We start from the raw sequence: 17,369 nt of genomic DNA on the forward strand, positions 1-17,369 counted from the left end.
TATATGGGAGCTCTATCGAAATCTGAGCTGATATAGGCAATTTACATTCCCCGACGACCTATGGAAGCTATATCAGGTTATAGACCGATTTGGGTCGTACTTGGCATAATTTTTGGAAGTCATAGACAAATCGGACAAATATTACGGCTTCCAGGGGCTCAAGAAGTCAAATCGGTAGATTGGCTTACATAGGAGCTATATCGAAATCTGAACCGATATGGGCAATTTTCAATCCCCAACGACCTACATCAATAAGTAGTATCTGTGTAAAAATTCAAGCGCGTAGCTTTACGCGTTCGACCACTATCGTGATTTCGACAGACGGACGGACATGGCTAGATCGACTCAGAATGTCATGACCATCATGACCATCAAGACCAATATGACCAATATATATCCTTTATGATGTCATAGATCAATATTTCGAGATGTTACAAATGGAATGACTAGATTAGTATTCCCCAATCCTATAGTGGTGGGTATAAAAATGAAAAAGTTGATTTTTTTTTGGTAAAAGGGTTTTTGTTGATTTTTTATTGAAAACTTGCCTAAATACCTTAATTATACCCACCACCGAAGGATGGGGTTATATTCATTTTGTCATTCCATTTGCAACACATCGAAATATACATTTCCGACCCTATAAAGTATATATTCTTGATCAGCGCAAAAATCTAGGACGATCTAGTCATGTCCGTCCGTCTTTCTGTTGAAATCACGCTACAGTCTTTAAAAATAGAGATATTGAGCTGAAATTTTGCACAAATTCTTTTTTTGTCCATAAACAGGTTAAGTTCGAAAATGGGTTATATCGGACTATATTTTGATATAGCCCCCATATAGACCGATCCGCCGATTTAGGGTCTTAGGTTTATAAAAGCCACATTTATTTTCCGAATTTGATGAAATTTGGGACATTGAGTTGCGTTAGTTCACTCTACATCCATCTTCAATTTGGCCCAGATCGGTTCAGATTTGGACAAAACTGCCATATCGGACAACCAATTTCTCGATTTAAGTTCTTGGGCCCATAACAGGCGCATTTATTGTCCGATTTCGCCGATATTTGGGGCATAAAGTTGTGTTAGGCCCATCGACAACCTTCTTCAGTTTGTCTCAGATCGGTCCAGGTTTAGATATAGCTGCCATATAGCCCGATCTCTCTATTCAAGGTTTTGGGCCCATAAAAGGCGCTTTTATTGTCCGATATCGTCGAAATTTGGGAAGTGAGTTGTGTTAGGCTCCTCGACAACTTTCTGCATTTGTGATATAGCGGACATATAGACCGATATCTCGATTTAAGGTTTTGGGCCCATAAAATGCGCATTTATTGACCGATTTCGCCGAAATTCGGGACAATGAGTTGTGTTAGGCTCTGACGAAAGGTGGTTTATATATATACCCAAAGTGGTGGGTATCAAAAGTTCGGCCCGGCTGAAATTAACGACATTTTACTTGTTTAACTCCATATGTGCCCTAAACCCATGCAAAGAATTGTTTGCACCTATTTGTAATTGTAATTGTAATTGCACCTATTTGCAATTGTTGTAGCCTCCACAGCAAATTTATTAAAAAATGCGATTTTGAAACCATCCTTGCCCGATAGGTGTGTTTCGGGGCTTTTTCCAAACAAAAATTTAGGCAGAATTTATTTTTAGCTTTTTACGGTAATATGCAAAAATCAAAAAGAATTAATAAGATATCTTTATTCGTTTTTTTTTCGTCGAATGGGATCCCAGATTAGAATATCCAAATCCTACAGTGTTGGGTATAAAAACGAAATAAGTTAGGCCGGGTCGAACTTTGAATGCCCACCACCATAGATATTCGATGAAAAAAACGTCATCTATGAACTCAAGAAGTTTATTCGGGACATCGGTCTATATACAGCTTTATCACTTTATGGTCCGCTCAAGGTTTATGAAGGTCAGACACCGAATTTCCCGAAAATCGGGTAGTAAATTCAACTCCTTTAATGGACGCAAGACATTATATTTGGAGATCGGTCAATATGACAGTTATTACCAAATATTGTCCCATCTGGATCATTCTTGCCACTAATGACGAGGGTTTTAATAAAGGGTGATTTTTTAGCTATTATCTTTCGGTAACTCTGGTTTAAACAGCTCACGCACGTTTCGTGTTTTGATTCACTGTCAAATATCTTAAGGTCTTTAATTTAACCATGAATCGTCTTACAAACGAACAATGCTTGCAAATAATTAAATGCGTGCTCTGTTAAGAAAGTTCATCGCGCGCTTTTTCTTCTTCAGGAACCAAGCTCATTTTTGGCCCAATGGGTACGAAAATAAGCAGAACTGTCGATTTTGGAGTTAAGATCAGCCGGAAGCATTGCAAGAGCTACCAATGCATTCAGTGAATGTCATAGTTTAGAGTGGTTTATGGGCTGGTGGCATCATTGGACCATACTTCTTCAAAGATGATACGAATCATAACAAAACTGCGCTATCGTGAGATAATATCCAATTTTTTTGCCCAAATTTATTCGTGAGACACTGGCCGAAATGTTGGCAAGAGTATGCCAAAATTGGGCTAAGCGGATGGACCATTTGAGGCTCAGTCACGGTGAACTTTATATTATATGGACCGTATTATCGATTCAAATAAAGAGTTCATGCATTTTTGTGAATTATATGTGTTTTTTTTTTTAACTTTCCTATAGCTCTTAAAAAAAATCACCATTTACATGTGCATGGTGGTGAGTATCCAAGTATCAGCCTGGCGAACTTAGCAAGAGAAAGTCTCTCTCTCTCTCTCTCTCCCTCTCTGTTAAAAGTTATCGAAAAACATAACACAAAATTTTGAAAATGAAGCCCATTGATAATTCTAATGGCATGAATTGCATTTTGTAGCAGTTGATTAACGAAAATTTCCCCTTATCTGTTAAACTTGAGTGTGCACTGGTTATGAAGTGGCAAAAAAATATATTATTTTGATTTATTTAATTGAAACTAATACATACATAGATTAATTCAATTGGTCTGTTTTATTTACTACTATGGCTAATTTGTTGGCTTATGCTTGCAAATGGGCCATATCGGTTCAGATTTAGATATGGCTCCCATATAAATCGATCTCCCGATTTGACTTCTTGAGCCCATGGAAGCCGCAACTTTTTATCTGGTTTAGCAGACACCTCATTCAAAATTTCAGCCAAATCGGATGAGAATTGCTCCTTCTAGCGGCTCAAGAAATCAAGATCCAAGATCAGTTTATATGGCAGCTATACCAGGTTGTTAACCGATTTAAACCATGCTTAGCACAGTGGTTGGAAGTGACACTAAAACAACACGAGCAAAATCACATCCAAATGAAGTGAATGCTAAACATTGTAGAAGTCATTGTGTAATATTTCAGTCCATTCGGACAAGAAATGCGCCTTGCAAGGGTCAAGAAGCAAAATAGGAAGATCGGTTCATATGGGGCTGTATCAGGCTATAGATCGATTCAGATAATTTTGTACAATGACTTCTCATGGGAGAAGTCATTGTACAAAAATTCTGTCAAATTAAATAAGAATTACGCCCACTAAAGGGCTGAAGAAGTCAAGACCCAAGATCGGTTTATATGGGAGCTATATCACGTTATGAACCAATTTAGACCATAGTTGTTGGAAGTGATACCAAACAGCACGTGCAAAATTTCAGTCAAATCGGACGAGAATTGCGCCCTCTACAGGCTCAAGAAGTCAAGACCCAAGATCGGTTTATATGGCAGCTATTCAAAACGTGGACCGATTTAGCCCATTTACAATCCCATCCGACCTACACTACTGAAAAGTATTTGTTCAAAATTTCAAGCGCCGAAAGTTAGGGTGCTTGGACAGACGGATGAATGGACCGACGGACGGACAAACAGACGGACGCGGCTAGATCGCCTTAAAATGTCATGACGACCAAGAATATATATACTTTATGGGGACGCATATTTCGAGCTGTTACAAACAGAATGACGAAATTAGTATACCCCAGTCCTATGGTGGAGGGTATAATATTGAATGTTGTTGTAGCAGTTTGTTGTGATCATGTAGATCTACCTTAAGGCTTCTGGGCGGTGTAGATCTATCCACAAGATGATGATTTGAATGGTCTCTGCGATAACAGCCCAAAAGGTATTGCTTTTTATACCCACCACCGAAGGATTTTGTCATTCCGTTTGCAACACATCGAAATATCCATTTCCGACCCTATAAAGTATATATATTCTTGATCAGCGTAAAAATCTAAGACGTTCTAGCCATGTCCGTCCGTCTGTCCGTCTGTCTGTTGAAATCACGCTACAGTCTTTAAAAATAGAGATATTGAGCTAAAATTTTGCACAGATTCTTTTTTTGTCCATAAGCAGGTTAAATTCGAAGATGGGCTATATGGGACTATATCTTCATATAGCCCCCATATAGACCGATCCGCCGATTTAGGGTCTAAGGACCATAAAAGCCACATTTATAACCCGATTTTGCTGAAATTTGGGACAGAGAGTTATATTAGGCCACTCGACATCCTTCTTTAATTTGGCTCAGATCGGTTCAGATTTCGATATAGATGACATATAGACCAATCCGCCAATTTAGGGTCTAAGGCCCATAATAGCCACATTTTTTATTCGATTTTGCTGAAATTTGGGACAGAGAGTTATGTTAGGCCACTCGACATCCTTCCTCAATTTGGCTCAGATCGGTTCAGATTTGGATATAGCTGCCATATAGACCGATCTCTCGATTTAAGGTCTTGCGCCCATAAAAGGCGCATTTATTGTCCGATGTCGTCGAAATTTGGGACAGTGAGTTAAATTAAGGCCCTTGACATACTTCTGCAATATGGCATAGATCGGTCCAGATTTGGATACAGCTGCCATATAGACCGATCTCTCGATTTTAAATTTTGGAGCCATAAAAGGCGAATTTATTATCCGATGTCTCCGAAATTAGGGACTGTGAGTAGTGTTAGGACCTTCGACATCCTTCTTCAATTTGGCTCAGATCGGTCCAGATTTGAATATAGCTGCCATATAGCCGATATCTAGATTTAAGGTTTTGGTTCAATAAAAGACGCATTCATTGTCCGATGTCGCCAAAATTTCGGACAGTGAGTTGTGTTGGGCCCTTCGACGTTCTTTTTCAATTTGGCTTAGATCGGTCCAGATTGGATATAGCTGTCATATAGACCGATATCTCGATTTAAGGTTTTGGGGACAAAAAAAGTCGCATTATAATCCGATTTCATCGAAATTTTAGTTATGTTAGGCTCTTCGAGTTTTTTCTGCAACTTGGCCCAAAGCGGTGCAGATTTAGATTTAGCTGCCATATAGTCTTGGCCACATAAAAGGCGCATTTATAATCCGATTTCACTGAAATTTGACACTGTGACTTATGTTAGGCTTTTCGACATCCGTGTCGTATATGGTTCAGATCGGTTTATTGAACAACGATTTGTACTTCCTAGTATTTGGTTCAAATCGGAACATATATCGATATAGCTGCTATGGGGCATAAGGTATGCATTTTGCACCGAATTTTGACGAAAGGTGTTTTACATATATACCCGAGGTGGTGGGTATCCAAAGTTCGGCCCGGATGAACTTAACGCCTTTTTACTTGTTTTTTGGATTTTTGTCTCCTGATGGAGGTGGTCCACATTAGAACTGAGGAGACAGCCCGTCGCTGTTCGAAGGGCGGCATTCTGACAGCTCTGAATATTATTCCAATGCGTGTCACAAAGTTGACGAGACCACACTGGCGCTGCATAACTTACCACAGACCGGCCAACAAGATCAACAAGGTTTCTTTGTCTGCACCCCACGTGCTGCCGGCAAGCGACGTGAGGACCTTGTTTCTATCTTTGACTTGATTGCAAATTGCTGTGGCATGTGGGGAGAATGTGTAAGAGCTGTCAAATGTGTCGCCAAGTATTTTGGGACACTTGATGGTTGGAATCATTTCTCCATCGACCATCACTTTCAGCTCCTTACGCACCTCATGCGTGTATGTAGTGAACTATGTGGCTGAAGATTTGGTGGCAGATATCTTCAGATCTCTTGCAGCGAAATATGAGGTTCGAAATACAAGTTCGTTGAGGTAGACGTTAAGCCTATCGCAGATGTCATCAATGGCTCGGGGCCCAGATACCAGGATCGTACGATCTCTATGCCGTCTTGCAAAAGTGGTTTGGAAAATAGGTTGAGGTTAGACAGTGCCGAAGATATCACCCCACCTTGAAAAACTCCCTGTTTCACTCTACGGTGCTTCGACTTCTTATCCCTAAATTCCACAAATCACTGGCGACCACACAGATAATTCGCAACCCATCGTTTCAGGCCTGGCTGGAGGGAAATGTTGGCGATGTCATCAAGTAGTTTGTCATGGCTGACCGTGTCGAATACCTTGGATAGGTCCAGTGCCACGAGGACCGTCCTATCACATGGCCTGGGCTGATTGAAGCCACGGAAATTGTATGCGGTGATGGCATGCAAAGCAGTTGTTGTGCTATGCAGTCTTCGAAATCCATGTTGATGCTCGGCGAATGGAAATTCTCCTACAAGGCTCGGGAGGAGTAATGCCTCAAGCGTCTTTGCTACTGGTGAGAGAAAGGAGATTGGTATGTACTACTCCCCCAAACTCGGGTCCTTTCCAGGCTTCAGTAGTAGGATCACTCTGCCCATCTTCCACACATCGGGAGCTAAAAGAGTGTTCAAAGTCAGGTTGAGGACAGTAGTAAGGTACTCAACTCAAGATAAATCCAGATTGTTTAGTATCAGTGTAAAGATTCCGGCGGTGCCCAACGCTTTAGATGATTTGGCGCCATGGATGACATTCGTAACTTCGCCCACGGTAAATGGTGATGGCTGTCCATCGGCTTGATGACCACTGATACGGCGAATGGCTCTCTTCCTAGCTTCTTCACTCTCGGGATTCACAACAAATTGAAGGTTGAACAACCTGGGGCATCTCTTCGGATCAGTCACGGGTACGTCGACAAAAGTGACAGAGGTCTTCATCACGTCTATAGGGGTTTGAGAATGACCTAACAGTAGACCACAGCTTGCCTAAATCGGTGCGTAAGTTACATTGCTTCATGTATTCTAGCCACAAATTCCGCCTATTTTCGTTGATTACACTGTTTATTTCCAGATTCAGCTCGCTGATTCTGGGGTTAGTGGGGTCCGTGCAACGAATCCCATCACGTTCGTCTGCGAGTACCACTGCCTGCGCCGGGAAATTGGGCTGCACTTGGGGTATTCGACCTCTTGGTATAAAGCGAGCGGTCGCTGCGTTAATGATGTTTCGGAATTTCCTCTCGGCAACTAGCACATCCGAGGGGGGTGCCAGTTCACGTTTACTCAGGAGATCAGGGGATGTAATGGAAATGTCTGGAAAACTGGTACACCTCCTCGTAATCCTAATGGGGGCATCCTCATTCACCGTGCAAAACGTGGAGGATCGCTGCGACCAATATGTTCTTCCGACTCATAAAATCCACAATCTCGTCAATGTTGCCACGGAGTCTCCGGGGACCCGGCATTGGTCAGGCAATATTCGGATTGGAATGGTGCTGTTGCGTATATTGGTGCAAGGGAGAGGCCGGGGGTCACACGACGACGACGAGGTCGCAGAAGGCGACGACGACGACTATTGTGACCCACTGCTATCTATGTTCGCACATCACCTTGCAACATATTCAGTGTGACTATACTCCCGGCAGCCCTTGCCAATGAAGGATTCCATCGGGTCCATCCGGTGCGTACACCCGACTGCCATTGCTTTTATATAAGCCACCTACTGCATATGACCTGTAGTTGTAAAAATTGTTTGCCTTTTTGTGCAGCCTTGCAAGCTACATACAACAACAACAACAAAAAATGCAAATGCCTCGCCAAAGCTGAGCCTTAAGGAATTAACTGACCCACATACATGCCAAGTCTGGCCACGTACTTTACAACCCCACAACAACAAATTCAAAATTAAAAATTTTGCCCACTAAGGAACAGGGGCAAACTCACATATCAATGAGTGCAGTCCAATTCAAGTTTAAGCTCAATGATAAGGGGCCTCCTTTTTATAGCCGAGTCCGAACGGCGTGCCGCAGTGCGACACCTCTTAAGAGAGATGTTTCACATGGCATAGTACCTCACAAATGTTGCCAACATTAGGAGGGGAAAAACCATCGCTGAAAATTTTTTTCTGATGTCCTCGCCACGATTCGAACCCAGGCGTTCAGCGTCATAGGCTGACACGCTAACATCTGCGCTGCGGTGGCCCCCACCCCAAAATACCCTCACGTAAGTAGTGATACTCTTTCTCTCGCACCATTTTTATAGCCTCCACCATAGGATAAGGGAAAGTAATATCGTCATTCTGTTTGTAACACCTCGAAATATGCGTCTGAGATCCCATAGAGTATATATATTCTTGATCGTCATGTCATTTTAAGTCTATTTAGCCATGTCCGTCCATCTGTCGAAAGCACGGTAACTTTCGAAAACACGGCAACTTTCGAAGGAGTAAAGCTAGGCGCTTGAAGATTTGCACAAAAACTTTTATTAGTGTAGGTGAGTTGGGATTGTAAATGGATCTAATCGGTCCATGTTTTGATATAGCTGCCATATAAACCGATCTTGGATCTTGACTTCTTGAGCGTCTAGAGGGCGGTTTATAATCTGGTATAGCTGTCATAAAGCGTGCTATGTTCGGCCGGGCCGAATCTTATATACCCTCCACCATGGATCGCATTTGTCGAGTTCTTTTCCCGGCATCTCTTCTTAGGCAAAAAAGGATATAAGAAAAGATTTGCTCAGCTATTAGAGCGATATCAAGATATGGTCCGGTTTCGACCACAATTATATTTTATGTTGGAGACCTGTGTAAAATGTCAGCCAATTCGAATAAGAATTGTGCCCATTGGGGGCTCAAAAAGTAAAATAGAGAGATCGATTTATATGGGAGCTGTATTGGGCTATAGACCGATTCAGACCATAACAAACACGTATGTTGATGGTCATGAGAGAATCCGTCGTACAAAATTTCAGGCAAATCGGATAATAATTGCGACCACTAGAGGCTCAAGAACTCAAAATCCCAGATGGGTTTATATGGCAGCTATATCAGGTTATGAACCGATTTGAACCTTATTTGACACAGTTGTTAAAAGTAAGAATGAAATACGTCTTGCAAAGTTTCAGCCAAATCGGATAAGAATTGCGCACTCTAGAGGCTCAAGAAGTCAAGACCCAAGATCGGTTTATATGGCAGCTATATCAGGTTATGGACCGATTTGAACCATACTTGGCAAAGTTGTTGGACATCATAACAAAACATGTCGTGCAAAATTTCAATCCAATCGGATAAGAATTGCGCACTCTAGAGGCTCAAGAAGTCAAGACCCAAGATCGGTTTATATGGCAGCTATATAAAAGCATGGACCGAAATGGCTCATTTACAATACCAACCGACCTACACTAATAAAAAGTATTTGTGGAAAATTTCAAGCGCCTAGCCTTACTCCTTCGGAAGTTAGCGTGCTTTCGACAGACAGACGGACGGACGGACAGACGGACGGACATGGCTAGATCGACATAAAATGTCGCGACGATCAACAATATATATACTTTATGGGGTCTCAGAGGAATATTTCTAGTAGTTACAAACAGATTGACGAAATTAGTATACCCCCCATCCTATGGTGGAGGATATAAAAACCAACATCAATTTGCTGTGTTTATGCTTCTTCTTGTTTTATTGTTGAAAATTAATTCCTTATTTTCATGGCTTTTCTTTAAGGAAAATTAATTTTCATATACATTCGTCACTTCTCTGGAAATATAGCTTTCAATTGATATCAATTTCATTAAAATCCATTCTGCCGTTTGGCCGTTCACCACAAAATCGCCTTTATAAAACCCTTGGCCGTTTAATAATATATTGTATGTTAAATTTTTTGTGTTCTTCCTTTATTTTAGTAATTATCATTCAAATTGAATGATGACACTATATGGTTTCCATTTACAAGCCTACCAACAATGTCATAAATAAATGACGATAATAGAGGGAGATAAGATAAGCAGCTTAGTAAGCATATTTCTCCATACAAAATGAGCGAGAAAATTGGGGGTAAAAACAACCCTTATATATGTAAATTTCTTTGCCGAATCCATGGAGGTGGGTGCCCGGTATTCGGCCCGGTCGAATTTAGAAAGGTTTTAGTTGTTCTCTCTCACACTTTATCGAAAAAAAAAAAATAAAAAAAGGAAATTTTCGAAAAAAGCCTATTGATAACTCTTATCGAATGAATTGCATTTTTTGGCAAATCATGCTGTATTTGTCCAGAAGCTTTGAAATGACAAAAAAAATATCTTGTTTTGTTTTATTTGTTGTTTTTTCAAAAACGTGATGGCGAAATTATAAATTTAAGCAACCAGTTAACAAACTAATGAACAAGTGAACGGTACAAAATAAAAGAAGTGTTTTTTTTTAATAATTTATTAAAAAAATTTGAATTACAACTAAAACATGTGATTTGAAATTTTGATTTTTACATCGGTGTTGTTGTATCTGCTGTATCGTGCCAGCACTGCCAATCATGACTTTTTCAAGAAGCGCGGCATACCTTTTGCCAAACCCATACCATTTTTGGGTAATTTTTGGGAAATGTTGATGGGAGGCAGATCAATGTTGAATGTATTGTACGACATCTATAATGAACATAACGGAAAGTAAGTATACGTTTTTTTTTGTTCACCCACCTTCGTAAGATGGCGATAGGGGGCATACTAACCTCATAGTCCCTTAGAGCAAACCCAAAACACTACATGCAAAATTTCAATTAAATCGGACGACAATTGCGCCCTCTAGAGGCTCAAGAAATCAAGACCCAAGATCCGTTTATATGGCAGCTATATCAAAACATCGAACGACAATTGCGCCCTCTAGAGGCTCAAGAAATCAAGACCCAAGATCCATTTATATGGCAGCTATATCAAAACATGGACCGATTTGGCCCATTTACAATACCAACTGACCTACACTAATAAAAAGTATTTGTGCAAGATTTCAAGCGGCTAGCTTTACCGTGCTTTAGCGTGCTTCGACAGACAGACGGACGGACATGGCTAGATTGACTTAAAAAGACATGACGATCAAGAATATATATACTTTATGGGGTCTCAGACGCATATTTCGAGGTGTTACAAACAGAATGACGTAATCCTATGGTGGAGGGTATAAAAACCATTATTAATGATAATTATTTGCATTTTGATTATTAGGCCGGAAATTTATATAGCAGCCCTCGTATGCATACATTAGGATACAAAGTTCGCCTCAGCTGAATTTAAATCGTTGTTAAGATGCAAAGCCATTTATTGGCAGATACATAAAGGATTGAAAAAAATTATTTATTTATTTTTTCCTATTTTCAGAGTCTATGGCGTTTTCGATCAAAGCCATCCGGTTTTAATGATAAAAGACCCCGAATTAATTAAGCAAATTACGGTTAAAGATTTCGATCATTTTGTAAATCATCGCACATTTCCAAATGCCGATCATACCAAGCATCTATTCGCAGCCTCGTTGTTCATGATGCAGGATAACAAATGGAAGGATATGCGTAGTACATTGAGTCCTGCCTTTACGGGTAGTAAAATGCGTTCCATGTTTCAGCTAATGAATGAAGTGGCGCAGCATACTCTAACACATCTAAAGTCACAGACAGAACTTAAAAGTCCCCAAGGTTTGGAACTGGAAATTAAGGATTTTATAACACGTTACACCAATGACATCATAGCCTCAACTGCCTTTGGCCTGCAGGTTAACTCTTTTACGGATGCGGATAATGAATTCTATAGTTCGGGTAAAATCATGACAACATTTACCCTCAAACAAGGATTGACATTTTTCCTCTTTGGATATTTTTCCAAGATAATGAATGTAAGAGCATTCAAGTCATAAGGGATACATCTATTTTTTTAATTATTTTTTATTTTCAAATTTGAAGTTTTTCAACATTGACCTATTCGATAGGAAGTCCACGAATTATTTCATGCGTTTGGTATTGGATACCATGAAATATCGCCAGCAGCACAATATCTTCAGACCGGATATGATCAATATCTTAATGGAGGCTAGAGGCATGCTCAAAGGCCATGATAAGATCACAAATCGCGAATGGACCGATATTGATATTGTGGGTCAATGTTTTCTGTTCTTCTTTGCCGGTTTCGAAACCTCCTCCTCGCTGTCATATTTTACCATACATGAATTGATGGAAAATCCTGATATACAAGAGAAGCTTTTTGAGGAAGTTGAAGAAGTTAATCGGCAGTTAAATGGTCAACCCCCCACCTATGAGGCCATTATGGAAATGAAATACATGGACATGGTCTTAAAGGAATCTCTAAGAAAGTGGCCCCCTGCTACAGTAGTTGATCGCAAATGCAATAAGGATATCACCTATGATTTGGACGATGGCATGAAAGTAGAGTTGAAGAAAGGTGATGGTGTTTGGCTGCCCATTGCAGCTCTACATAGAGATCCCAAATATTTTGAGAATCCTACAAAATTTGATCCCGAACGTTTTAGTGAGGAAAATAAGGATGCGATAAATCAATTTGCTTATATGCCATTTGGTGTGGGACCACGCAATTGCATTGGTATGGTATCCTGCAAATCTTTCTTTGAATTACGAAAGTTAAATTTTTCTAATGTTTAAAGGTTCTCGCTTTGCCTTGTTGGAGACCAAGGTCTTGGTTTATTATCTATTGCGGGAGTTCAAGTTTGAAAAGGCATCGAAGACCTGCATTCCTTTAGAACTAAAGGCTTCTGGATTGCAGTTGGCTGCTAAAAACGGATTTTGGATTAAATTTGTACCCAGATTGTAAATGAATCATATATTTGATCAAATAAAACGAATTGGCCGGGCCGAATCTTATATACCCTCCACCATGGATCGCATTTGTCGAGTTCTATGCGCAGTATCTCTTATTAGACAATGCTATTTGACGCTATTTGAGTTATATCAGGTTATAGTCCGATTCGGACCATAAATGAATGCTGAACATTGTTGAAGTCATTATGTAATGTTTCGGTTCATTCGGATAATGTGTTTGGGGGACGCCTCATCGTGTAAACTCCCCTTAGCCAATGGCAATATGGGGTTTAAAAAAATGGTATTTGAAAGAAGAGCACGATGCTGATATTTTTTCAGGGCCAAATGTCTGGCCCTAAATCAGGTATCATGAGAATATTGGGCTGAAATAAAGTATTTCAGAAATGGATATACACCTTAGATCTAAAATAAAATTCGTAGACCAATAAAGATCATATGGGATTCAGATAAAGGCACTCATATTGTTAAACTGTTATTCAAGCGATATACTATTGGGTTGCCCAAAAAGTAATTGCGGATTTTTCATATTGTCGGCGTTGACAAATTTTTTCACAGCCTGTGACTCTGTAATTGCATTCTTTCTTCTGTCAGTTATCAGCTGTTACTTTTAGCTTGCTTTAGAAAAAATGTGTAAAAAAAGTATATTTGATTAAAGTTCATTCTAAGTTTTATTAAAAATGCATTTACTTTCTTTTAAAAAATCCGCAATTACTCTTTGGGCAACCCAATATTTGCGTAGCATGGTATTTCACTAAAAGCTCTTTGTCGAAATTAAGTATTCCAAGGAAACTTTTATTCCATATAAAGTATAACAAGTCGAAGCGGAGCGGCCCCGGGTCAGCTAGAGCCTTATATATAAAAATCAATTTGTATTTGTTTGTAGGTTTGGTTGTTTGTGTGTTCCTTATAGACTCAGACACCGCTGAACCGATTTTCTTGAAATTTTCACAGATGGTGACTAATGATCCCGTAGGGTACTACATTTTGTGATATCTGGACCCTCCCCCTTTACCTAATTGTCATAAACGCCAGATCTCGAAGATGGATAGTGCGAAATTTTGTGCGCTCTCTTATGGTAACCTACAAACAAAAATTTGGTATCCAAATTTCGGTTGGGTACCTAGGCCGACCATTCCTTTCCGACCATGGCAATATGGGATTCAAATGAAAGGTATTTGCGAGTAGAATACGAATTTAATATCCAAATGTGGGACCACGGTTCTGTGGGACTTATATACTGACCATTGGATTATGGGGCTTAAATAAAAGGTATTTGAGTGTAGAATTTGAATCTGATATCCAAATATGGGACCAAGTCTTTGGGGGCCGCCTCTCCCCAAAAACATCCCCCAAAGGGGACAAATTTACGACCATATCAATATAGGGCTCAAAAGAATGGTCTTTGGGAGTAAAGCACGAATCCGATATCAATATTCTGGAAAAGTGTCTATGGGGCCACCCCATCCCCATCACACCGCCCAAATAGGAAGTATTTGCTGACCATTGCAATATGAGGCTCAAATAAGAGGGTTTTTTTTTTAAGTGGAACTCGAATCCGATATATATTTTCAAGGCCAACTCGCTGAGTGGCCAACCATCCCCCAAAATACCCCCCAACCAGTCATGTTTGCCTACTATGGAAATATGGATCTCAAATTAAAGTATTTGTGAGTAAACCACGTATCTGATATCAACATTAGGGACCAATTGTCTAGGGGACGTTCCACCACCATAACAAGCCCAAATGGACATATTTGCTCATCAAGACAATTTGGGTCTTAAAGAGAGTGGAACTAAATATTTATAGTTTTTAAGGCCCATACCCCAAACCGGACATATTTGCTGACTTTTGCAATAAGGAGATTAAATTAGATTAGAAAACGAATTTGATATCCAATTTTGAGGCCAATGGCAATATGGGGTTCAAATAAATGATATATAGTGCATGTTACTGATAAATTGTCAGTGCTTAATGTTGGGGGACCATCTTGGATAATGTTGGAGGCCACCGTAGCGCAGAGGTTAGCATGTCCGCCTATGGCGCTGAACGACTGGGTTCGAATCCTGGCGAGACCATCAGAAAAAATTTTCAACGGTGGTTTTCTCCACCTTATGCTGGCAAAATTTTTGAGGTACTATGCCATTTAAAACTTCTCTCCCAAGAGGTGTCGCACTGTGGCACGCCGTTTGTACTCGGCTATAAAACGGAGGCCCCTTGTCATTGAGTTGAAAAACTTGAATCGGACTCCACTCATTGATATGGGAGAAGTTTGCCCCTGTTCCTAAGTGGAATGTTCATGGGCAAAATTTGCATTTGCAATGTGGGGGGACAACCCCCAATCACCTAAACACCCCTTAATCGGACATATTTACCTACCATGTCAATGTGCAGCTTAAATACAAGGTATTGGGGGGTAGAGCAAGAATTGATACCTATTTTCGGGACCAACTCTTTGGGGGTCTACCCCTTCCCCAAAACACCCCCCAAAGGGTAAAAATTTTTCGACCATGCCAATATGTGGCTCAAATGAAAGGTATTTGAAATTAGAAAACAAATTTGATAATCAATTTCGGAGCCATGTGTTTGGGGGACGCCTCATCGTGTAAACTCCCCTTAAACTAATGGCAATATGAGGTTTAACAAGTAAGAAGGCGTTAAGTTCGGCCGGGCCGAACTTTGGATACACACCACCTCGGGTATATATGTGAACCACATTTCGTCAAAATCCAGTGAAAAATGCATACCTTATGCCACATAGCAGCTCTATAGATATCATCCGATTTAGACCAAATGCTTATAAGTACAAGTCATTGTTCAACCGAGAGATCGGTCTATATGGCAGCTATATCCAAATCTGGACCGATCTGATCCAAATTGAAGACAAATATCGAAGGGCCCAACAAAAGTCATTGTCCCAAATTTCGGCGACATCGGACAATAAATGCGCTTTTTATGGGCCCAAAACCTTAAATCGAGAGATCGGTCTATATGGCAGCTATATAAAAATCTGAACCGATCAGGGCCAAATAGAAGAAAGATGTCGAAGGGCCTAAGGCAACTCACTGTCCTAAATTTCAGCAAAATCGGATAATAAATGTGGCTTTTATGGGCCTAAGACGATAAATCGGAGGATCGGTCAATATGGCAGCTATATCCAAATTTGGACCGATCTGTGCCAAATTGACGAAGGATGTTGAAGGGCTCAACGCAACTCACTGTCCCAAATTTCAGCAAAATCGGATAATAAATGTGGCTTTTATGGGCCTAAGACCATAAATCGGAGGATCGGTCTATATGGCAGCTATATCCAAATTTGGACCGATCTGGGCCAAATTGACGAAGGATGTCAAAGGACTCAGCGCAACTCACTCTCCGCAATTTTAGCAAAATCGGATAATAAATGTGGCTTTTATGGGCCTAAGACCATAAATCGGAGGATCGGTGTATATGGCAGCTATATCCAAATTTGCACCGATCTGAGCCAAATTGACGAAGGATATTGAAGGGCTCAACGCAACTTACTGTCCCAAATTTCAGCGAAATCGGATTATAAATGTGGCTTTTATGGGCCTAAGATCATAAATTGGAGGATCGGTCTATATGGCAGCTATATCCAAATCTGGACCGATCTGGGCCAAATTGACGAAGAATGTTGAAGGGCCTAACACAACTCACTGTGTCAATTTTCATTCAAATCGGTTATAAAATGTGGCTTTTATGGGCCTAAGACCCTAAATCTGAGGATCGGTCTATATGGCAGCTATATCCAAATCTGGACCGATCTGAGCCAAATTGACGAAAGATGTCGAGGGGCCTAACACAACTCACCGTCCCAAATTTCAGCAAAATCGGATAATAAATGTGGCTTTTATGGGCCTAAGACCCCAAATCGGCGGATCGGTCTATATGGGGGCTATATCAAGATATAGTCCGATATAGCCCATCTTCGAACTTAACCTGCTTATGGACAAAAAAAGAATCTGTGCAAAATTTCAGCTAAATATCTCTATTTTTAAAGGCTGTAGCGTGATTTCAACAGACAGACGGACAGACGGACAGACGGACAGACGGACGGACATGTCTAGATCGTCTTAGATTTTCACGCTGATCAAGAATATATATACTTTATAGGGTCGGAAATGGATATTTCGATGTGTTGCAAACGGAATGACAAAATGAATATACCCCCATCCTTCGGTGGTGGGTATAAAAAAATGGTATTTGAGAGAATAGCACTATGCTGATATTTTTCAGGACCAAGTATCTGGGGGACCACCTCACCCCCTAAATCAGATATCATGAGAATATCGGGCTGAAATAAAGTATTTTAAGAATGGAGTACACCTTACATCCAAACTTAAATTCGTAGACCAATAAAGATCATATGGGATTCTGATAAAGGCACTTATATTGTTAAACTGTTAGTCAAGCGATATACTATTTTCGTAGCATGGTATTTCAGTAAAAGCTTT

General features: G+C 40.3%; 2 protein-coding genes across 2 annotated transcripts in view; one reads left to right on the plus strand and one right to left on the minus strand.

Moving 5' to 3' along the window:
• Positions 1–17,369, minus strand: part of LOC131994658 (suppressor of lurcher protein 1) — a 394,762-nt gene that overhangs the window by 173,233 nt on the left and 204,160 nt on the right. The window lies entirely within an intron of this gene.
• On the plus strand, positions 10,523–12,888 carry LOC106083090 (probable cytochrome P450 9f2). Its single transcript, XM_059363221.1, is given in 4 exon segments — positions 10,523–10,725; positions 11,431–11,938; positions 12,006–12,660; positions 12,722–12,888. Coding segments are annotated over 4 exon segments (1,533 nt in total).

This window comes from Stomoxys calcitrans, chromosome 2 (assembly GCF_963082655.1).
Source record: "Stomoxys calcitrans chromosome 2, idStoCalc2.1, whole genome shotgun sequence".
Classification (NCBI taxonomy): domain Eukaryota; kingdom Metazoa; phylum Arthropoda; class Insecta; order Diptera; family Muscidae; genus Stomoxys; species Stomoxys calcitrans.